The sequence below is a fragment of the Pituophis catenifer genome, unplaced genomic scaffold (assembly GCF_029215685.1).
Source record: "Pituophis catenifer annectens isolate HBS135680 unplaced genomic scaffold, rPitCat1.0.hap2 SCAF_1, whole genome shotgun sequence".
NCBI classification, from domain to species: Eukaryota; Metazoa; Chordata; class Lepidosauria; order Squamata; family Colubridae; genus Pituophis; species Pituophis catenifer.
In genome coordinates this window covers 196,961,151-196,985,599 of record NW_027256881.1, presented here as the reverse complement: position 1 = coordinate 196,985,599, position 24,449 = coordinate 196,961,151, and the positions used below count along the sequence as shown (strand labels likewise).

The window sequence follows — 24,449 nt, the reverse complement described above, 5'->3', positions numbered from 1 at the left end:
AGCAGCTAATGAAACAACTAGTGAAATAATAAATGTAAGACATAGATAAAATAATATGACAGCTGAGAAAACCAGAACAAACTCATCTGGGCTCAACTATCTTCCTGACCCCCGTGCTTAAGAAAGTAGCCTTAAGCATAATAATGAAGTTTCATTTCTCTGTATTATATATTTAATATGGTATAACATTTCATAGGTTAAAAGATGATCCATTAATGTGTCCTTTTTCTGATATAGTCATTCCTGAAGTCATTTAGGAAATATTTCTAGTAAACAGTCATATTCAGAAATAACATTTACATTCTTTTTTTACTTTACAGTCAGCTGTTATGTCTGCTACATTTGCAAAATTTCATCCAAATTTGGTGGTTGGTGGCACATACTCTGGACAAATTGTGCTCTGGGATAACCGTAGCAATAAGCGAACACCAGTTCAGAGAACTCCCCTTTCAGCTGCTGCTCACACGGTAGGGAATGGAAGATCCATATATCTTCATCACCCAATCTCATTTCAGGATAAACAATGTTGTGCAAAGTGCACAGAAAAAGTGTGAAGTAGTGACAAAAGAAACTAAGGCAAGACATAAGAAAAAATTACTGATTTATTCAGTAATCTAGGATAGTGTTGGCTTAGAGCATGATGGGATAAAATTCAGAATATGTGAAGAAAAAAGTATTATAACATTCAAGAAATGAGTGTCTTATATAAAAGATACTATAATCCTATTTGAATTAAACTTTTTGCTGAAAGGATCAATTCACCATTTCACATTACTTGGTTCTATGGTATTTCCTGTCATCTATATTTGTCTCTCTCCAGGTTCCAAGGTCTCTGAATTTTTCATTATGAACAGGAGATCATATCTTTCTTGTTCCTTAGCTCTCACTTTCCCTTGAGAAGCACATTTTCCCTGCTGGGAAAACATGTAGGCCTGAAATGAAAGTATTAGCTATTCATATTTTCAAAATCTAGACTGTCTGGTCATTCCTTTGCTCTGTGCTTAGGAATGTTGATAGGTAGACCATGCTTTTACATCACTATAGCTGTTCGTTCTATTTCCTTCTATTTTTCTTTTGTTCCATTTTTATTAATGTTCAGTCTTTCTTTTGTCATAACTTCGCCTCCTAATGTTGGCATATAGGAAGTATTCGCTTACTGACCACTCATTCAACAGTTGTGCAAAATTACAAGGGTGCTGAAAAATAACTTTAAAGCTAATTTGTGATCATTTGCAACCCTTTGCAGCATCTCTCAATCACATCATTGCCATTACTATAAGTAGGCTTTGTCACGCACCTCACCTTTGGATTTTTTCCTGCACACACCTCCATGCACACACCCCGCCCCCAGAGAAGAGAGATTGGAGTGGAAAGGATTACAAGAGAATAACTATTTGCCCTTCTAAATATCAAAAGCAATGCAATTTTGCTGGCACTGGGAAAGGATCAGGCAAAGATATCTTGATTGCCTAAAGAAATCAATTGTTTCCCCCACCCCACCTCATAGAGCAGAGAGATTGGAGAGGAAGAGATTTCAAGAGAGTACTGTAAATTATTTGCATAGTGCTCCCACGGCTCCCAGCCCTGGGCTGCCATGCAGTCACATTGCTTTCAATGTGTACAAGACAGTAAACAGGCATTCAAGCATTCTGAAGGGCAGGGGAGTGGTTAACAGGCAAACAAAAGCCAAAGATGTGGAACTGAATAGTCTTGTCTTTTCCCAGCTTGAAAGAGCAGTCACAGTCACATAATTTCCCATTTTGTGTCAGAGTTGCTGGTCCCAATTAGGATCAGTAAGTGAGGACTACCTGTATTTCAAGAATGAACCTTTAATCCTTCCTGTACCAGCACTGGTTTTTGTACTTTTAGTGAAATGTCTAATCTTGCAGGATTGCTAAGCAACCAAATCTAGATCTTAGTTTCTGGGGAAGGTCTGATGATTAGCTGTAAAAAACAATGGGTTGTTAAGTCCCTGGATATCTTTCTTGTCCTTCTTGCCTGATCATTTAAAATTTAGATTTGCATTTATTTGAAGATGTCTTAAATTTCCATAGAAGCTTTGTTAAACTGTGCTATATGATTTTACTTTAGCATCCTGTATATTGTGTAAATGTTGTGGGGACACAGAATGCCCATAACCTTATCAGCATTTCTACTGATGGGAAGATTTGCTCATGGAGCCTGGATATGCTATCACAGCCGCAGGTATATTTCCTATTAAATATGTCAAACATTTATTGTTATATCTGTTTCAGGAAAGTTCTGCAGATAAAATATATGCTACTGCAGTATGAAATGTCTGATATCCCAGTCCCATATATGTAAAGATTCTTTTTTGAATTCTGAGCGCTGGCATGCAGTTTAACGTAGTATAGAATTTGTACTGAGGATATTTCAGTTCACATGCTTATTTAAATATAGAAACTCATTAAATGATTTTAAGTGATAAACTTTCAGTCTAAATTATGTCACAGACCATCTGAAAAATAGTGAGAAATATGTAGTACATTTGTCTTACTGTAGATATTAATAAAATATATATTCCATAGGTTGAGAAAAAAATCCTACATTGTCATCATGTACTCTATGTTGTTTTGTTGTGTTAAATACTTTCAGCTGGATAATATGAATAAAGCAAGTATATAGAATAAAAATGTTTTGTAGAAGGCTAGTATCAGAAATACTCCCTGATCTTAGCAGAAAAGTTGTTTTGGAAAACAGAAAACAGAAATATGATATCATTCTCTCCAGGATAGCATGGAGTTAGTTCATAAGCAATCCAAAGCTGTTGCTGTCACTTCTATGTCTTTCCCTGTTGGAGATGTCAACAACTTTGTCGTTGGAAGTGAAGAGGGCTCTGTCTACACAGCATGTCGCCATGGCAGGTGATTAGACCCTGGGATTTCATTTTTTCAGGCACAAGGTGTTGCATCTTGGGTCATACTTTAAGAAACATTAATTTTGGGATTGCTGGTCTTTAATTGTCATAGGATGATTATATATTGCACTTCTCTAAAAGAAATTGTAAGAATTTTAAAAGAGTATCTATTTAATAATTAAAACTTTCAATTAACTTCAGCATCTCATTTTTTTTTTCTAGATGAGAATAGCTTTTGAGCGTTGATGTGTAATACGCTGATTAATCAAATTTGGAGGGGAATTGTGGCAGAATATCCTAAATTCTTGCTTTTGTTGATAATTATACAGTACTATCACGCACCAGTCATAAATAGGGCAGCTTGTCTCCTGCTGTTCAATCTGCTTTGAAATTGTATAGCTGTAGCTTATCTATTGCTTTCTTAAATGAAATTGAGACGCCGGTCTCTTCTCAAATGCACATCAGCCCATGCTGTACAGTGCTTTGGGTTAGAACTAACCAAAATTGGTAGTTTGCTCTGAAACGGTTGAGGGTTTATCATCCCTGATTTCAGACTGAAAATTACCCAAGGAGGAAATGCATCTCTTGGGAAGCTTGATGTTTCTTGGAAGACAATAATGTCTTAATTTTTGTGGCCCGAATATTTAGTTGGAATTTGAAAAAATAATACAGCTATCTAGGATATGTATCTAGGATATGTATCTAGGATAGTATTTTGTAAACATTATCTTTCAAAGCATATGTCTAGCTATTTAATTAATACAGTTTTTTATTTATAGTGCTACTGAGCTTAATTCAGTTCCATGGCATATGCAATATTGTAGAAATAATTTGTGATGTACTTTGTGAACTGTTAAATAATACTTTGTATCTAGAGTTTTGCAACAGTATGTTTTTCTTTTTAGAGTAAATTTTTTTCTCCTTTGTATGCATTTTAAACAGCAAAGCTGGAATCAGTGAGATGTTTGAAGGCCACCAAGGGCCCATTACAGGTATCCATTGCCATGCAGCAGTTGGACCTGTAGACTTTTCACATCTATTTGTAACTTCTTCTTTTGACTGGACTGTAAAGCTTTGGACAACTAAGGTATCAGTAGATAAATATACACAATCTTGACCTGTATAAAAACCCATTTTATGGAAATTGCCTGTGTAGAACTAAGTTTTCTGTCAAGAAGCTTCATTGAAGCATCCATGTTTTAAATCATCAGTTCCATAATACAGCATATGATTGTAATAGAAGAGTAAAATGTGTACAGATCAGATCTATCCATTACTCAGCCTTCTTATATTGGCTGAAGTAATTCTTTACTTTTACTTTTATTTGATTTGTATACTGCCCTACTCCCGAAGGACTCAGGGCGGTGAACAGCCAACAATAAAATACATACATACAAAATTTAAAAAGCAGAAATAAAATCGAATTAAATAGTTTGGCCCAGACAGATTAAAACCCCAATCAATTTAAAACCAATTTAGACTTTAAGTATTAAAAATATTAAAAATGTTAAAATATTAAAATTGTTTAAAAAGAGGGAGAAAGTTAGACCAGGCCCGCCTGATGAAATAAAAAGGTCTTTAGAGTGTGGCAGAAGGTGCGCAGATCTGGGATCCTCCGTATCTCGGGGGAGCTCATTCCAGGTAGTAGGTGCCCCCACAGAGAAGGCTCTCCCCCTGGGGGCCGCCAGTCGACACTGTTTGGCCAACGGCACCTGGAGGAGCCCCTCTCTATGAGAGCGTACCGGCCAGTGGGAGGCTATTGGTGGTAGTAGGCGGTCCTGTAAGTACCCAGGTCCTGAGCCATGGAGCGCTTTAAAGATGGAAACCAAAACCTTGAAGCGCACCCGGAAGACCACCGGGAGCCAGTGCAGTTCGTGCAGGAGGGTTGTTACATGGGAGCGCCATGTCGCTCCCATTACCATCTGCGCGGCCGCACTCTGCACCAGTTGGAGCCTCCGGGTGCTTCTCAAGGGGAGCCCCATGTAAAGAGCATTACAATAGTCCAGGCGACGAGGACATGAGTGACCGTGCGTAAGGAGTCCCGATCCAGAAAGGGACGCAACTGGCGAATCAGGCGAACCTGATGAAAAATCCTCCCGGTCACGGCCATCAAGTGCTCTTCTAAAGACACAGTGAATCCAGGAGGACGCCCAAGTTGCGCACCCTCTCCGTGGGGGCCAGTGATTCACCCCCAATAGTCAGTGATGGCACCAACTGACTATATCATGACGTCGGAAACCACAGCCACTCAGTCTTGGATGGGTTGAGCCTGAGCCTATTCCTCCCCATCCAGATCTGCACGGCCTCCAGGCACCGGGACATCACTTGAAGGGCATCGTTGGGGTGGTCTGGGGTGGAGATGTACAGCTGAGTGTCATCAGAGTACTGGTGGTACTTCACCCCAAAATCACGGATGATTTCGCCCAGCGGCTTCACATAAATGTTGAACAGGAGGGGCGAGAGGACCGACCCTTGTGGCACCCCACATATGAGGGGCCTCGGGGTTGACCTCGCTGCCCCACAGCCATACTTCCTCCTTCATCTTTGCTGCTGCCGCTACCAACAGCCGCTGCCAACAAACCACCATAACGCACTCTCGGCAGCGTCAAAACGTCAGAGCAGAGCGGCCACATTCTCTGCCAACGCCTCTGGGCACATCCAGGGGTGAGGGAGGTCTCAAAAAACCCTCACCCCAAGCTCCACTGACCGAACCTGCCGCCGCTGATGATAAGCCATCATATCTCCGCTCTCGGCTCTGCTCTGCTCTCCCTTCTCTCCCTTCTCCACTCCAGCAGCGCTTCCCCTCTCAGCTCTCCGCTCTCGGCACTCACCCGATAAGCCACCATGCCTCAGCTTTCGGCTCCGCTCTCCACTCCCCTCCAGCAGCGCCTCAGCCCTCGGCAGTTCTCGGCAGCATCAGAGCGGCAGGATTACAACTCTCCCTTGCTGCTTCCGACTCCGGGAACGTCCAGGGTGAGGAAGGTCTCAAAACCCGAGCCCCGAGCCCATCCGACTGAACCAGGGGTCGCTGATGGTCAAGCTCCCCTGTAGTACCCCCTAGGGCCCCGAAAAGTCCTCCATCTGACCGCAACGTTTCACGATGCGACCGCCATCTTTTTTCCTGCTCATAAATATAGATCCCTATAACCATTGTAGCAGTTTAAAGTTGCTATTAGTATGTTATGTTTACATTATAGTGTATAACTATAATGTAGTGTCTGTGTAATAGCGTTACACAGACACTGCATGCACACACACAAAATGAAATAGTGGTATCTTGTTTGTTTCATGAATATTATAGAATTCTGCATGATGAAAGTTCTAATAATAGAATAACAGAGTTGGAAGGAACCTTGGAGGTCTTCTAGTCCACACACACACACACCCCACTCAAGCTGGAAACCCTGTACCATTTCCGACAAATGATTGTCCAACCTCTTCTTAAAATCTGTTCTGTGTTATCTCTGAGGAAATTAAAATTTGCAGCTTTATTAATGTATAATGTTATTGTTAAAATTACATTTTTTGTTGTTAGTTGCGAAGTTGTGTCCGACCCATCGTGACCCCATGGACAATGTTCCTCCAGGCCTTCCTGTCCTCTACTAACCTCTGGAGTCCATTTAAGGTCACACCTACTGCTTCAGTGACTCCATCCAGCCACCTCATTCTCTGTCGTCCCCTTCTTCTTTTGCCCTCAATCTTTCCCAGCATTAGGCTCTTCTCCAGTGAGTCCTTCCTTCTCATTAGGTGGCCAAAATATTTGAGTTTCATCTTCAGGATCTGGCCTTCTAAAAAGCAGTCAGGGTTGATCTCCTCTAGGACTGATCGGTTTGATCACCTTGCAGTCCAAGGGACTCGCAGGAGTCTTCTCCAGCACCATAATTCAAAGGCCTCAATTCTTTGGCGCTCAGCCTTTCACATTAAAATTACATTACTATATTTATATAATCTAATTTAGTATAAATCTCAAAAATGACTCAGTATTTTTTCAAATTGAGATACTTCAAGCTTTTACTTAAACTTTGCCACTAAAAGAATTACTTGATGACACATAATGAATCAACAATCAAAAGACAAAACATAGCTAAACTTTGCTTTGATGTCCTCAGGATTAAATGCAAGCATTCAGTGGTAGACTGTCTTCACCCAGAGGTTCATTTTGTTCCCAGACTCATTTCTGCAACCAACAAATTGTGTTACAGATAGTCAGTTCTCAGCATTGTAATACTTTTTTTTCTAATTTGAGTACTAAAAGATGTGTTATTAACTCCACTACCTCCAAAATACACAAAAAGGATTCAGTATTCCATATCCTCTCTGCTGACCATGAACCATCCTTTGGTCCTGAAGCCAGAAAACATAGTTTAATAATAGTAAATCCTGACTATCACAAATCTTGCCACCGTGCCTTAATTATTTTTGTTTTGGTAATTGCAAGATATATTAATGCTAAATGTATTTTTTTCCTAGAACAACAAGCCTCTATATTCATTTGAAGACAACTCAGATTATGTTTATGATGTGATGTGGTCACCCACTCACCCTGCCCTCTTTGCTTGCGTAGATGGAATGGGAAGACTTGATCTGTGGAATCTTAACAATGATACTGAGGTAAAGCAAAATTGATTTGGTATCCCAAGACTGCATGGTAATTGAGCATATATTCAGAAAAATATGTTAAAAAGTCATACATTTATTTTTTCTTCTTTGGCTCTTCACCTAATTACCTCACAAAGAGGTCTTTAAGCTAAACCTTTAATGTTGTAACTGGCTAATTTTTCATGGAATCAGTTGATTTGGATTATCTTGATCCTTTTCTGTTAGGATACAGACTGGGTATGGGACGGAAACAGTACTGGTCCTGCTTTTGGAAGATCTCTTGCGTGGAGGGGATGAGGTAGTGCATCCATCCATGCCATTCTTGACCTCTCAGAGACTCTTGATCCCCTCAACCATGTTATCTTTCTGGATCAGCTCAGACAGCTGGGGTGGGTGGCATGGTGGTGTGCTGATTTTCCTCGTTCCTTTGGGGTCAATCCAATTTGGTAATAATTAGGAAGAAAAGGTCCCATTGTCAGCCCCAACTATGTGGGACTATGCCACCTTTGGTGCTAGATGTAGTTGCACTATCTCAGACAGGCTCTGTGTGCAACCTGGGAGTCCCTATAGATTCACAACTCCTGCTTGGTAAACAGATTGCACTCATGGCTAGAAAGATCTTTGCGCAGCTTTGTCTTGTGCACCAGCTGTGCCCATTCCTGAATCAGCAGGCCCTGCTTACAATCACTCTTTCCCTAGTCACTTTCAGATTGGACTACTACAATGGGCTTTACATGGGGCTGCCCTTGGAGAGTATCTGGAAGCTTCAACTAGTTTAGCATGCAAGGGTGTGGGCAATTATGTGCACTCCTATAGCCAATGTTAGACAGCTGCTCTGTAACCTGCACTGGTTTACTTCAAGCTCCAATTCAAAATGCTGATTTTAACCTATAAAGCCCTTATGGCATGGGCCTGGGCAATCTAAAACAGGGGCTCCCAACCTTTTGAGCATCAGGAACCAGTTTTGTGGAGAGAGGTTTTTCCATGGACTGGAGGAGGCATGGTTTCACGCACTCCCTGCATTCCGTGCATGCACAGATGAGGCTTTGCTCATTTGTGCAGCCTGGTTTCTGATGCGCCGCAGACCAGGGGCTGGGGAGCTTGATCTAAGCGACCACCTTTCCCCTTTTACATTAGTCCTTCCCATCAGATTTTGCAGGAGAGGCATATTGCGGGTACCATCATCTAGGGATTTACATTTGGTGGGTTCAGTAGATGTGTCTTCTCTATTGTAGTGCCCATCTTACGGAACAGTCTCCACTCCCTCCTCCCATTAGATTGGCTTTTGATCTCTTTTGATATTCTGTAAGATCCTCAAGACTTGGTTATGTAACCTGTTCTGGGCTTCTACAGAAACAGAGACGTGGCTAGATGGCTCCATTGTGAGGGGGGCATTTTTTATTCTCTCTTCACTTCGATTGTATTTTGTTTTTTTAGGATATTTAATACTATTTTTTATATATTTGTCTTCTCTGCTTTGCTATTTTTTTATCTATTGTTGCACCTAGAGTTTCCCTTGGTGAGTTGGACAGCTATATAAATTTGATTAGTACAACTAATAATAAGTTTTAAATGAACACAAAATGAATGACTGTACGTGTGCCTTATGCTGATAGGAATATGCCATGACATTGTTTCACCTAACTCTAGCACAGGGTAAAACCAGGGCTTTTTTGTTATCTGACATGAATACAGGTTCTTTGTAACAGATAGTTGGAACAGTTAAGCTTCATGAAGCTGGTATTCCGTGTATTGCTAAAGAATGCAGTGCTATCAGTTGCTGAGCACTGAGCAAAACCTAGGCATGATGTTCTCACTGAATGCTTTAAAGCATCAGACTCTGAGTGTATTTAGCACTACTTTTGTGCAGCAATCAGTTTCGCTCCCTATGATGTGCTTGAGTGGAAGAGGATTACCTATAATAAAGTAATTTTTCCAGTGTAATTCAAACTCAGCATATCTAGGCAAGGTTTTATCCAAGCAAGGAAGAATTCAGTAACTTGGAGCTGTCATCTTTGAAGGCTTGGTGCTCTAATTCCTATCATTACTAAATCCATCTTCCATTGGGCCTTGTGTGGGTATATCAGAGAGATTTATATCGTTAAAGGTAAAATATTTCCTTCTCTGTTGTGTTAGGATAAGGGACAGCTAGATAACTTTAATGGTTATATTATCATCTGAATATTTGTGACAAATCGAGCAAAATTCCAAAGAGGGTATAAATCATGATGAAGCATTGTTGTTTGAACTGGGATAGGTGCCAACAGCAAGCATTACCGTGGATGGAAATCCAGCCCTTAATCATGTAAGATGGACAAATTCAGGACGTGAGATTGCGGTGGGAGATTCCGAAGGACAAATAGTAATTTATGATGTGGGAGAGGTAGGTAATTTTTGAACTTTATTTTGTTTTGCTTCAATAATAAAGAGTGCATAGGAGTCATGTTTTTGTTTCAATTTAGAAAGTGTCTATTTAAAATTTGGGCAGATTTAAGTGCGAGTGTGTGTGCATGCGAAGATGAAAATTTAAAGAAATTATCATGAATATAGTTTTGTGAAGTAGCCTAAAACTACTTCAACCCTTCCCCTAGTTCTTGGAAACTACTGTCCAACCCAGTTTCCCATAATGCTGCTGCTCATTCACCATTCCTTTTTTATTCTGGGGGCATCCGATGGCAACAATTGGCAGGACTTTCAAATTACAAACTTTTTCAGAAAAGATTGCAAGTTATCCAGAATCTTTCATGTTGCAAAATAATGTAAAAAGTTGTCTGTATCCACCGAGTTTAAAACTGGAGAATATGAAAAGAGAGATACTACACAACAAAGATACAGTTTGCAACTGAGTTTAGGTCAGAAGCCAAAGAGGGTTGCTATTTGACTGCTTTTGTGTCACTTCAGAATCCTTTATATTTGAGTTTGGGGTTGTTGAGTGCTGTCAAAGTAGTTCAAACTAATGATTGTGGCTTAGGTTTGCTTTATTGGTTTGGACAAGTAAATAGTTTTCAAATTTCTTTTTCCTACATATGGTCTTACCAGACAGTAGAACAGCAGGTTGAAAGTACAATTCTTCTAGAAAACAGAAAAATGTGAAATATATTATTCCCATCCTATGAACTGTTTGTGTCCAGTTAGACACTGGCTAGATGCTTCTGCCTAGATCTTTGCTCACTGTGATTTCCTCATTGTAATGGAGATGGAGCCTACTCTTTGTGTTGAAATAAATTTTTCATGTTCATAAAAATTCAGGGAACCTAGAAATGTATGTTTGTTTCAATTTTAGATTTTGGATACAAACCAATGATTTTTTTTTTTAAATCAGCATATTCATATGTTTACTAACACCTCCCATATAACTATTTCTCTACAGCAAATTGCTGTTCCCCGAAGTGATGAGTGGACCCGTTTTGGCCGGACATTAGCTGAAATTAATGCAAACAGAGCTGATGCAGAAGAGGAAGCGGCAACTCGAATTCCTTCTTAAAATTTTACAGAGGATTCTAGCAGTGAATTTGGGAATGAGCTACAAAGAGCTTCAATGTAGTAGCATGTTCTAGCCTGCAGCAGCAACTTGAACGTGAAAACATGTATTCAACTATGGATTTGACAAGTGTATAAAGATTACTGAAGCAGATCTTGTGAAGTTGCTTTTTAAAAGCTAGATCACATATGCTTAATCTAATCTGCATATATTAATATTTATCCTAACTTGGCAAGTCATATCTTCAGTTGAAACACTACTTATATATTTAAAGTTACTTAGGCTGTCCAACTTTCAATGGGATTTAAGTAAGTTATGTAACCTATCTCGGGGGGGGGGGGATTATGGAACTGCTTAGAGTTACGGTAGTTACACATGTATCTGTTCACAGCAACCTTTATCCTATATGTTATACAGTAGGCTCCCATGGTGATAGATCATGTAAAGGAATAAAAATAATCTATTAAACCTTTTTTAATTAATGGAAAATTTCTAAAATCCTTTGGATTTTTTGTTAAATTTGTGCAGTTAGTAAGGATTCTTTATAAATAAAATACATGACGTTTTTCTCATACATATCCATTTAAAGACTTGATTTTTTTAAATAGGATTGTGTTACGTGCTAATAATTCACACAAGATTTGTAGGGGAAAAGGAATCTAAAATGTACTTTCTGTTTATGCCTATAATAAAAATGAAGGATACAAATGATTTTTAGGTTTAAAACTTCATTTTAAATTGTTGGATTGGATATAGTTTGAACAATTCTGCCCAGAAAGAAAAAAATGAAATCTTTTTGAAAGCCTGTGACCACAGGATAATCTGTAATTTGTCTGGGAACTTTTCTAAAATTTAAGAGGCAACACTTCATTTTTTTATGGTAAACTCACAACAATCTCATGTAACCAGGAATAGAACAAAGTCTCTAATTTCCAGCCAGCTTAGATTACTTGTGGAAATATTAGAAAATAAAGCTTCAAATAAAATATTTTAGTACAGTTGTAACATTTTGTAAACTACCCAGCAAATTGGCCATAAAGTAAGCTATCTTAACCTTTAAGATTTTGCATTGGTATAAAGTTGATTTCGCCATTGATGGTAGTTTCATTTTTTTATAAATGCCAATTACTCTCCTGTGCAATAAGACTTTTTTTTGCATTTGTAATTTAATTGCTTCTGAAATAACTGCTTACAGGCTTTTACATATAGTTGCTTAGAATGGGTGGGCAACCTGTGGCTTGAATATCGCATGTAAATCTTTTCTCCGTTCCTTTTTTTTTTTCAGATGTACCTGATTTTGTTGCTTTAATTGAGGAGTAAAATGGCATATTTCAGGGATATGTTTGGTGGTGGGGCAGGGTGGGTAAAATAAGTCAGTGCATATTGGAGAAAAACTATATACTTACAGATAAACCCATTGGCAGATTTGCTGACTCTGAAATTTTTAACCCAACTGTCATGAAAAAATGTATCATCCATGGATAAGCCTATCCTCAAAATTTTTGTATGATTTAATTTTCACAATTGACTTAGCAGCAGCTGGTGCATTTTTCATGATATTTGGGTTAAAAATTTAAGGATCTGCTTATCCACAGATTGGAGTATCTGCAAGTATATGAGAGAGAGATTGTATTTTAAAGAAGCTGAGGGAACAACCTATTATACATACTCGCAGATAAGCCCATCTGCAGATAAGCCAAAACCAATTTTTTAGTGGATTTTGGCTCCTAAAAGTCTTGCCTTATCTACCACTATATATAGAAGGCTGAATATCTCAATCCAGTTTCTCCCATCATGGCATCATGAGGCACTCTGCAGCCATCAGTGTTATTTTAAAAGGTAGACATTTGAAGAATAAAATTGCTTATTTCAGGGTAGGAGACAGGATGGTCTTGTTCAGGTGGAGCCTTTAAAATGATACGCATAGATACAAAATATTGTCTATAACAGACAAATATTTTCAAAATAATTTTGGAAAATTTTTTCCGTTCATATGGATTTCTTGGAATAGTGATAGATCAGCTTTTTTGCACATATTAGTAACCAGATCCAGCCTTTGGGAAGGATGGGTTGTGGTTTTTTTTGTTTGTTTGTTTTTGTTTTTTTGCAGGCTTTTTGCCCCATTTTCCTATGAGGCTTCCGAAGTGAGGGGAGGAAGTTGCCTTACAGTTTGTGTAAGATCTGGACTTGAGGGTAGTTGGTGGTGATTGGCAGTTTCCTTGGAGGCATTTATTAATTGGTTGCTGGGAATTGTGGTGTCTCTGTTTTAATGGGTTTACCGCATCTGCCTGAGGTCTGGATCAGACATCTGAGTGAATGGTAGATTTTAACCAGCTCTACTGAACTGTTGATGGTTCATTACCTCAGTATTGATCTCCCAAAGACAGAGAGCCTGATTCTAAGTAAGTCTTACATTTTGTATCTAGCACTTATGTATCTAATTTTTGAAAGCAGTATCTGCATACAGGAGTTTATGGATGTACAGCAGAGTTCCTTTTGTAGATAAGCCCCCAATTAAGGAGGAAATAGTCACATGGGTACATTGCCTGAAATTCTGTTGCCCTTGCATATTGCCATGGCTTCATCATCAAGTAGCTCTCTGCATTCACCTAATTACTGGCCAAACAATGAGACCCCATTTCTAAGTCTTAAAAACATGCTGCATTTTTCCCTTCAATCTATAGTGGGGAGGCTAGAGAGATTACTAATTCTTCAGCTTCTTTAGGCTTTTTAAAAATACTCCTAAAAAATACTCCTAAAAAAAAAAACACTAAACATCAGAGTATTAGAATATTATTGAGGAGCAACATTCTAGGTTAATTCTATTTTCTTTAAAACTTAGTCTCTTAAAGATTTGGTGTCAAAGAAAAGACGCTACAGGCCTCTGGTTTTAAATACATTTTATTGTCACATGATTTTTAGTAAAACACTTTCAAAACAGTCTGTACATTTCAAACTATTTAGAACTGCAATATCTGTTTCTAGAAATGCAACTGCAATTTCAATGCCATCATGATGTCTCTGTACAAAGATGTACAATATGTACAGTAACATGGAGTGCAAGCTGTGCAAAGCCAAGCCCTGGGTACTAATTCAAGCCATCAGAAGAGGAGAAACGATCAATGGCTTGATTGTAAAGCCTGAATCAATCTCCCGTGTGCGAACGACAATTGTATCTTTGTATAGAAAGAAGCAATGATTCAGTCTCCGTTCAGTAAAGTGTCATGCTGGAGAGCCAAGAACTGTTCTCGGATCTGTCCTTTGCGGCCGCTTTTACCTGCTGGAAAAGTCAGCTCAGGATTCAAGCTGCTGCTTTGGTTTGCACAGGAGTGGCACTGGCTGCTCGAAATTTTGGAAGAGAAAGCCCAAATTTGTTTTCAATTCCAGCAAAAGTAGCTGTGGCAAGCCGGTACCCACCAAGGTGATCAGGATTAACAGGAGGCAGGCCTGAGATTCGAGATTTGGGATGAGGTTCTGAGCCGGAGGGCTTGCTAGTAAGAGAGAAACAAGCAAACATTGGCCATATTCAGCTACTATTAGCATAACTATTACAGCATGTTCTGTTTTAATCCTAGTTCACTGACTACAACAGTGGCTTGGCTCACAAATATATAACTAAATAGCCATGACTTACAGCACCAAAACCAATAATTTGAATCCATTTTTTGTCACTGCTAAGTTTTAACGCTTATGGCTTGTTCGCCAGGTGTGTGTGTATATGATCACATGCTTATCACTGTTCTCTTACATAGCGACTATTGGGGCTAAGGTGTACGTAAATCCAGGCCAGGTGATTCTTCCCTTAGGAAATTCATAGCCGTGTTAATCTATGTAAGATCAGGTCAAATGTTAAAAATACATGTTTCTTCTTTCCAAGAAGCACTGTTTTGAACAGATGGTTTACATTAAAGCTGCAGAGGTTGACCCAGGCAAGACAGTAGGAATAAAATAAGCAAATTCTGATCAATTTCCTTTTCTTTTCTGCAAAGGACAAACTGCATACAAAGTATCAGGATGCCTGGAATTTTTATTTTATGTCCTTTTCCCATGAAATGGGAATGAAAATATTTTTATTTTATGGAGTCCTTGGTGCTCTCTGAGCTTGGTGGTTTGCTTGCAGATGTTTCAACAGCCAACTAGGTAACATCATCAGTGCGAGTGAGTATAGGGTTTGCTCCCTTTTATATAAGTAGCCTATCCTGCCATTTGGGGGGGGGGGGGGTAGTGTGTTTAGTGTTGGGTGTAAATAGCCTTAACCATTTCCTTTGATTAGAAAGTACACTGGGTAGTAGTTACTCTTTTCTTCATTTATTTATCCATATTTATCCATATTTGTAAAGATTCTATTTAACTTCCAATTGCACTATGACAATTATCAAATCTGGGGATGGAAGTTCTTCAATCTTTGACATTTTACAGTTGTACTTCACTCTGTGGCACTACAGAACCAGAAATTGTGGACAAATTTTGACTTGGAATCAGTGGTGAAATGTAAAATTTGTTACTACTGGTTCTGTGGATGTGGCTTGGTGGGGGAGGGTAATGTGACGATGGGCGTGGCCAATTTTTTTTTTCTTTTAAAAACATTTTTTCTACAACCTCTTCGGCTGAAAAGGTTGCAGAAAAAAATGCTTTTAAAAGCCTCTGACGATCAGACAACTCAGCTGGGATTGTCAGAGGCTTTTAAAAGCATTTTTTTCTACAACCTCTTCATCCAAGGTTGTAGAAAAAATGCTTTTAAAAGCCTCTGACAATCCCAGCTGAGCCGCACGATCATCAGAGGCTTTTTTTTTTTACTTTTAAAAGCATTTTTTCAGCCGAAGAGGTTGTAGAAAAAATGCTTTTAAAAGTAAAAAAAAAAAAAGCTTCTGATGATCATGCGGCTCAGCTGGGCATGGGGAGGGGTGCAGGGATTTTTGCTACCGGTTCTCCGAACCACCGCCTGCTATCGCTACCGGATCAGGCGATCCTGTCCAAACTAGGAGCATTTCACCCCTGCTTGGAATTCTATCCAATCCAGTCCTATTTGAACTAGCTGGTCTGCCGTATTATGGCATCATTCTCATAAAAGCATTTCATGAAACTTTAATTGTATACTCTTCAATACAGGCACTGCTCTCTATGAATAGGAAAGCTCCCTCTGATTCAAATTGCTTTTATCTGATTATTTTCTGTACTTATAAAAACAAAAGCAGAAATACTAGAAAATTTATCAAGATGCATCAGTGTTGTAATAGGCTGGTGCATGTCAACATCCTTTAAAATTTAGATAGTCACTTATACTTACATGCCTCCAAAATCCACATAGAGCCAGCGCTGCAGAAGTTCGTAAGTCAGTAAAGTAACACCAAATTGGGGTGAGGATCTGAATACTCGGGCTGTTGAAAAAGAAGAGTTCAATGTAACACACACATACTGAAAACATTATTCTCCTCTCATAACCACTGTTATGGAAAGCATAAAAAGAACAAGAAATAACAAGCAAAGATAACAGAGGAGAGGGGAGGAAAGCTAAATTTAGTTTACATGACAGCCATTCACAAATACCACTCCATAGTTTTCGGTACTTGAAACCACAGTTGCTTTCACCATGTCCCATAAACCACTTCATGAACTGTTTTTTGTCCTTTCAATTTCTACTTCTCTCCCCCTTCTCTCCTTCTAAGAATCACAACTCCATCCAACTATGATTTCCCTCTTCTCGAGACATTCACTCTTCCTTCTCATATTTGTTTGAGCCCAACTCTTGTTTATTTTCTCTATATAACCAGGTCACCTCAACATACTTTTCTTTAAGATGGTCATTCACTTTTTTACTTAATCCACAATCATCAAGGACCCATTCATTTTCACCACTCCTTGTTTTTACCCATACCCACTGCGCTCAACCTGCTTTATATTCTCCTGACCTCTCCGATCCTCCCTTCTATATAACAAAATGGGCTGATGTTCATTAAAAAAACAGTCATTTCAGTTCTTGCAAAATACATTCTTTGAAACAGATCAAGCATTAACCATTATTTTTATATGCATCTATATATCTTAAAAATTCTCCAATTTTTCAAAAAATTCTAGAAAAATAAACTCTTCTACTTGCTCCAGGTTTTGGGGAGTGGGGTTGCCACTTATATATGCTTTGCAAGTGTTCAGATCATTTCCCATGTCAAACACAACTACTTTGGGTTTTGATACATTAATTCACAGATTCATATTCTGCCTTGCTTCTATCTCACATACGCTGCAATCATTTGGGCTCCCAGGTAGCAACACAATATAACCTGTTACAAAAATACAAGCATATTCCTGTCCGAACCTCTTGTATCCCTGTAAACATTTCTCTTGTGTCCCTGTAAACACATTATAAACAAGCAATGGAGTATGACATATATTCTACTTACTTCTCTTCTATTAGAGTCAAGTTTCCATGGCCTACTGTAAGGCCAGTAGAGTTAGGGTTGTCTGTATCTCCAGAGAGAGGCTATTACATAGGGCAGGCACTATTCTCAGGAATTACTCTTTTCCTATTTCATCCCTATAAAGCCCCAGGGGGATGTGACTCATTGAAAAAGAGCAAAAAGTCATTAGTATGCTTACTTTACTCCTAGCCAAGGAGATTATAGCATGGAAAGGTTATGTGATCTTGCAGCACTGTTTGGATACATGTTTCTGTTTCAGGGTTGGTTTGTTATATTTGGTTATATTTATTATTATTGTAGGATGTCTAGTATTGTCTTGTCTAAGATAACTGAACATTTATTTTTCTAAATAAATAAATAAAATGTTGATGATGCCCAATTATGCATCTCTGTCCCATGCAAATTAACTGATGCTATTGAGGTTCTGTTCCAGTATCTGGAGGCTGCAGAGGTAAGGATGGAGAAGAAATACTTCATCTTAACCTTGGTAATATGGAATCACTGTGGGTTTTAAGGCCTCCCAAATCCTGTGAGCTTCCATTTTATCTTTGATGGGGATAGCACTCTTCCAGACAAAGTTGATGCAAATTTGAGGGTCCAGAAGGACTCATAGTTCCTGCTCAAATAGCAGGTGACAGTTATAGCTGGAAGTTGTGTACCAGTTTGAGCAGGTTGTCTGTACCAGTTATGCTTATTCCTGGATTGGGAGGCCCTACTCACAGTTATTCATGCCATAGGCATTAAAGACTTGGATGTGCCTGTAGGCATTGGAGCCAGGAGATTAATCCTGTTGATAGATTTGTTGTTTGGTCTGTGTGGATTAATATCAGATTTTTATCATTTATGAGGTTTCTATTGTTTTATTTTTTAGTGGGTTTTAATCCTCCCAAATCCTATAAGTTTCCATTTTATCTCTGATCGGGATAGCTGAGATAGGCAGATGTATTAATGCCTTAATTAATATGACATCCAACTTTCTCTATTAATAATAAAAACAGTAGTAATCAATCAGCTTGTATGCATATTGGCCAGCATTCAAGCACAATTAAAGCCAAATCTTAACTGAAATCTGTTTATGGTGTTCTGTGAAAACTAGAATCTCTAACTCTATCCTGCAAATCATCACTTTGTTGTCCTCATTCCCACCGATGAGGCAGTACATTCAATGTACTGACAAAGATATGAAGATGGATCTGAAGTTGCCAGAGGTGGAAAGAGCTGCAAGGCTGGATCCATCACTCTCACAATTTTAGTACCATTTATTAATATAGATAAGTTTCTCTACTGATCAAGATGTGAAATCTTTTTCTTGCCTGCGGCTCCCTTCCAAAAGGCAGAAGGTCCTTCTTCCCGAAGTATCTTTGCAAAGCAATCAATAACTCCACTGTATGTTGTCTGGCCAGCCCGAGCAGCTACTTGCAGTCTTGTCTTGATGACATCAGCAGGCGTCACCAAAGAAGCCGCAGGCACACCTTTGGGAGAAATGGACTTCAGCTGAGTCTAAGTATTACCAAAAGTGAGAAATAGTACATAGAAATACCTCCGGGAGAAGTATTGAAGTTTTAGAAAAATAGCTTCAGGTTTTCATTCAGAGCTATGACAAAGGAGGAGCTCCCCATAACTTTGAATAATACTGATAGGTTTTAAATAACACTGTACAGGTAGTCCTTGATTTACAACAGTTCACTTGAAAAAAGTGACCTATGACTGTTTTTCACATTTACAACCGTTGCAGCATTCCCATGTTTATTTGATTCAGATGCCTGACAGCTGACTCATTCTTATGACTGAGCGATGTGACCTTCTGGCAAGCAAAATCAATAAAGAATCCAGATTCACTTCACAAACATGTTACTAACTTAACAACTGTACTGATTCACTTAACAATTGTGGCAAAAAAAATCTGTAAAATGGGGCAAACTCACTTAACAAATATCTCACTTTGCAACAGAAAATTTGGGCTCAATTGAGGTCATAAGTCGAGGACTACCTGTATTGGACAAGGATGAGCCCAAAGATGTTTGGGCCACATTACTTCTCCTCCACCCCCACTCTGAATATTTTTCACTGCAAATCTAGCAACACAGTAGATTGCACCAATTCTAAAGAGCAATTCCTACAAGCAAATGTCAGTCCTTACTTGCTCTCAATCAGTTTGAGTGCTGTATGCACACAGGCTTAGAGAGGAGGAGGTTGCTAGGTAACCATATATGAAACTTAGGGGACCTCACATGATCAACAAGAACTAGCTTAATATATTGTTCCTAACCAAGTGGCAATGCGCCTAAATGAGAACCGCCAGTAGAATGGAGAGGAGAAACTTCAAACAGACAAATAAGTGTCATTTTTTTCCACACCAGGAACAAGGACGAATTTCCTCTCTCCTTTTACAGAAATATTTTTAAAGTTTCTCCTTCCAACTAATATGAGTACAGCTTCCCAAAACTGAATAGAAAACTGCCTAAATTGAGGTTTTCACTTTGCATACCCTGCCAAAATTAAGAATTTTGTACCAAATGTAGGAAAAGGGCATAAATTATTCTTCCTGCCTTAAAAAACGGTCACCCCAGATGAGAGCTTTGAAACAAGGGCAAACCCCAGCCAACCCGCCAACCCAATTTGACTACATGTTGCTGAGCTGCATTAAGCTGTTTATCCACATTATGCAAATGTAATTAGCCATCATCAAAATTAGGCTACCTCCCACCAAGGATAAAGGTGATCAAATTTGGATTAAGTTAAACACAATAGTATATTAGCTTCCTCTACGTGATCTAATGAATATTAAATGTTGCCAAGAATTTTAATGTGGGGGGTGGATGGGTGGACTTATTTGCCAATTACTCAACAAAGTTACCTGCAATAGCACCAGCTGTAAGGAGATTAAGCCCTCCCACGTGACCATTTTCATCTGCAAGCATCAGTTTACAATGAGCGTACACAGGAAAATAGATTGCAGAAAAGGGAATGTCTCGGAGAAAACAGGCCTTGGCTCCCTGTCACGTGGAAAAGAGAAACAAAGAATGAGTCAGTCACGCATACAGGAAAAATTCTCACCGCCTCTGCTCACAAGGGGACAGGGCACACATCTTCTATGTAAATGTGGGAAGTGCAATTCATTATAGTGCCTAGAATGCGTTGGGCAAAATGCTTTCGTGACCCAGCAAACCAGCTTGATGATCTTCAGTCCTGTGGAACTAAGAAAGTTCCAAACAACTAAGATACAGAGATGGTACCATAGGGAAGGCTTTGTGCTTAGATTGTGTTGACACAACAAGGCAAGGAACAGGAATACCTTCTTGGCTAAAAGAGTTTTTAAGAGTATTCTGAGATGGCAGATCTCTTTGGTCATTTGTTGGATGGAAATAGAACGTGAGAGAAGAACAATTCCATTCTAAGACCAGAATGGGTTTTTTGGAGGACAATATGGGCCAGATGGAGGTTACACCTTTTGCCACATTCGTTCATCTCAAACATGGCCTCTGTTTGACACATGAACATTTGGGATGAAAACTCTGCTTGAGATCTTCCAATTACACACACACACACACCTCAAATCCCATTCATATACATTGACTCTGTATCATTCTTCTAATGCACTACAGTCAAATCCAAAACTCAGCTGATGGAGGAAGATCTGCAAAGCAGGAACGATGGATGGCTTGGGCCAATACCCATTGGATTTTTTTTTTTTCAATCTACGGCCATTTCTGTCCTTTTCAAAATCCATGATTTCAATTAAGAAAGGGGTAGGCTGAGGGGTCCTTGGTGCTCTCTGAGTTTGGTTGTTTTCTTGCAGACATTTCATTACCTAAACTGGGTAACATCATCAAGGTAGTGATGATACTGCCTACTTTGGGCAATGAAATGTCTGCAAGAAAACAAGCTCCGAGAACACCAAGGACCCCTCATTTCAACTCGGAGCTACAAATATTCTCCTTTATTGAAAGGGGTAGGCTGACAATCTGTGCAACCCTCCTTTCAGATAATGTGCAAATAAAACAGGGAATGGTTCACATGCTTTTCTTTTTTTAAAAAAAAAGCAAACTGCCGTGAAAATGTTGTTTGAAATTGCCCTTAAGAAAAAAAAAAAAAGTCTCTGCGTGAATTTTAAGTTGAAAGGGAAGTGGCTGTGCAACATTATTGGGCTGTCGTCACAAAGCCATGAACTAACATGGGATTCTATTTTATATCGAACCAACAGATTCTATTTTATAAGAGCACCGTAGCTGCTACTATCTGTTGAATTTACATATTAGCCCCTTGCCCTGGCGAAGGGTAAAGGAATACATCTCCTAGTGTAAGAAAACGAATAGCTTTTGCTCCATTACCTCTTATTTACAATGATGGAAATAAGCAGACCTGCAGGGAAAGAATCTTGACTAGCATCTTTCTAAAGAGCAGGGCATCTTGGGTCTGGCTATTTTTTTTAAAAAAAACATGAAATTCATTCTAGACAAATCTCTCCACTTAACTCCTAAAAGATTTGAATCCTGCTAAATTCCACTACCACTTTCCTGTCGTCCTATTAAGACAAAGAGAGTAGCCCGCTGTGAATACAACAATAGAGACAGCAGAGCTGCAACAGAAATGTTCAAATAATTTGGGGCTGCACAACAAATATAAAAGAAAAGCAAAGAAGAGTCTTTCTTTCTTTTACTCCCTCCTTCCCCACCCAGAAATGGAAAGCAGCAGAGCAGTGCCAATATCCAGCAGGTCGGCCATATTTTATCCCTGTAGCTTTGGGAGAAAGTGTCCATGGAATAAAGCAGAGGAGACTTTCCACACAAGCTTTGGCCACCAATATAGAGGTAGCCCTCAATTAACAACCACAATTGAGCCCAGAACTATGGTCGTACAGCATTGTAGTCATTAAACAAACTGCCCATGTAATCCCAGTTCTCCTTGTTGTGGTTGTTATTTGGAGCATATGGTGCCTCAGGGGATAGGAGAGACCCTGGGTAACTGAAGGAACAGTTGTAAATTGAGGACTCCCTGTACGGGTGGATTTGTTTTCTCCCATTTTTGGCCAATGGATCCCCATGCCAGAAGAGAATATTTCCAAATGTGAAAAGATTCCCCTATAACCCATCCCATATGAAGGTTTCCTTGGGATGGGGGTGAGGGAGATTGTTTGTTTCTTTCAACAGCCTCCCTGGCGTATGATAAGAGAGGGAAGAAGAAAAATCAATAAAGGATATACCTTATACAGTCCCAAAAGCCCCAAGTCCTTCAGAACGGTGAGGGCGCTAACTCTGGGTCCAGTGGTGATTTCTCCTGCTACCTGCAAGCGAATCTTGACAATCTCCAGTGGGTTCGTGAAGATGACTTGTGAACCTCCTGCCTGCAAAACCATAAGAAAGGCAGCTCAGATCAGCTACTTCCCAAGATCGGCTACTGCCCACCAAGCCTCCAGGCCTGAGCTTTTAGATGCAATCGACTGTGTCAAATACACTATCAGGAAGTGGCTAAGAATACCATGTACCTTGTTAACTTGAATGAGAGTCCATAATTCAGGACCAGGGTAATTTTGCAGGACCAATAGGAAAGAAAAAAAAAATCCATTTACATCTCAGGTGCCTGTGTTTATTTTAAACAATTGGTTCCATTACTTACAGCAACATTTATATGATTTAGTTATTCCAAATGATTTACCCCAAACCAATAATGCAACAAGTTTGAAAAAATTGCAAAAGCTAAATTGGTCGCCGCATTATAAATTAAATCAACAGTAACTAAAACAGGATGAATTGCTGAGTAGCACGAGTGGGGTTCTTTCAATCTGTAACAGTGTTTCTCCATCTTGACAATTTGAAAAATGTGTGGGCTTTAGCTCCCAAAATTCTCCAGCCAGCATAGTATAGAACACTGAAGAAAAGCCCAAGGCAGGGAATAAACAGCCAAGTATTGTCTGGATCACAGGCTTAATAAGGGTAGCAAGCCAAACCCATTGTAGGGCCACTGTAGAGCCTCATGCTGGCTCTACACGCAGACCATATTCAGTCCCTGGGGATGAGGAAGAGGGGAAACACTAAATATGTAGTTTACCAGCTATTCCCTTGAGGAGTTTGCCACCTCTTCTTTTAATACCAGGAAACAAAGATGCAGAAGCAGTCACAACCAGTGTTAAGCAAGCATATAATCGCTAAGTGAGATTTTGATATTCCAGTATTCCACCTTTGTGCCAAAACCACTCACCACAAGGGAGAATAGCAACAGCAACAGAAATAGCATTTAGACTTACATATCACTTCATAGTATTTTAATGCCCTCTCTAAGCTGTTTATAGTGTCAGCATATTGCCCCTTACAATCTGGGTCCTAATTTTACTGATCTCAGAAGAATGGAAGGCTGAGTCAACCTCGAGCAGGAAATCAGGATCGAACTTCCTGTCTTTGGGCAGAGTTAGTTTGCAATACTGCATCCTAACTCTGCACGACCATTGCAGAATAGTCCAATGTCAACTTCTTGTCCTTCTGGAGCTGGGCACAAAAACCACCTCCAAGACATACCAAATTTCTTGATATAGTGCTTCAAAATATTAGGCGGTTTTATTTATTTGTCGCATTTAACACCCACCCATCTCTCTCACAGACATCATCCTTGAGTGGACTTCCTTTTCCAAAACTGCACTAGAGGTTTCCCCAACTCTCTGGAACCCATGGCATGGAGGAAGGTGTCACAGCAGGCTTCATGGAAAAACTGATCTACCAGCATTGTCTGTTCTGTAGGTGCACAGAAACCCCTGGATGGGAAACCAGGACATGTAGTTGTCATGACAGATGGAAGATGAAGATGGTAAAAGAGTAGCTTGACTTTTTTCCCCCCAGTATCTAACCAATCCGCTTGATAGTTAATGACGAGCCGAATCAAGATGACATTTTGTTATTTTAAATAAGTGGCATGGCTCTTAGGCTTGCCTGTGAAGCTTTTTACCATGTCCCCTGAAAATTCACTGTTTAATAGTGAATAATGGGTGCATCTCCATCACCACATCTGTTACAATAAAAAACAGAAATGTCTGTATATGTGGGGAGGAGGGGTAGATACAGACAGAAACAAACACACTTTAATA

The 24,449-nt window shown here is 39.4% G+C and overlaps 2 protein-coding genes across 3 annotated transcripts in view; one reads left to right on the top strand and one right to left on the bottom strand.

The window, feature by feature from the left end:
* Positions 1 to 11,669, top strand: part of DYNC1I2 (dynein cytoplasmic 1 intermediate chain 2) — a 39,701-nt gene extending 28,032 nt beyond the window's left edge. For both annotated transcript variants that reach the window (XM_070936428.1, XM_070936361.1), the window contains 7 exons: positions 321 to 467; positions 2,092 to 2,205; positions 2,752 to 2,885; positions 3,821 to 3,965; positions 7,349 to 7,489; positions 9,735 to 9,860; positions 10,848 to 11,669. In XM_070936428.1, the coding sequence (XP_070792529.1) occupies positions 321 to 467; positions 2,092 to 2,205; positions 2,752 to 2,885; positions 3,821 to 3,965; positions 7,349 to 7,489; positions 9,735 to 9,860; positions 10,848 to 10,961 (921 nt within the window). In that variant the 3' untranslated portion in view covers positions 10,962 to 11,669. The remainder of the gene's footprint in view (positions 1 to 320; positions 468 to 2,091; positions 2,206 to 2,751; positions 2,886 to 3,820; positions 3,966 to 7,348; positions 7,490 to 9,734; positions 9,861 to 10,847) is intronic.
* Positions 11,670 to 13,854: 2,185 nt separating this feature from the next.
* SLC25A12 (solute carrier family 25 member 12) overlaps positions 13,855 to 24,449 on the bottom strand; it is a 55,861-nt gene continuing 45,266 nt past the window's right edge. The window contains exons 14-18 of the mRNA XM_070936254.1: positions 22,578 to 22,718; positions 20,232 to 20,370; positions 18,688 to 18,846; positions 16,246 to 16,336; positions 13,855 to 14,449 (exon numbers count right to left, since the gene is read on the bottom strand). Coding sequence (XP_070792355.1) covers positions 14,260 to 14,449; positions 16,246 to 16,336; positions 18,688 to 18,846; positions 20,232 to 20,370; positions 22,578 to 22,718 — 720 coding nt within the window. The 3' untranslated portion in view covers positions 13,855 to 14,259. The remainder of the gene's footprint in view (positions 14,450 to 16,245; positions 16,337 to 18,687; positions 18,847 to 20,231; positions 20,371 to 22,577; positions 22,719 to 24,449) is intronic.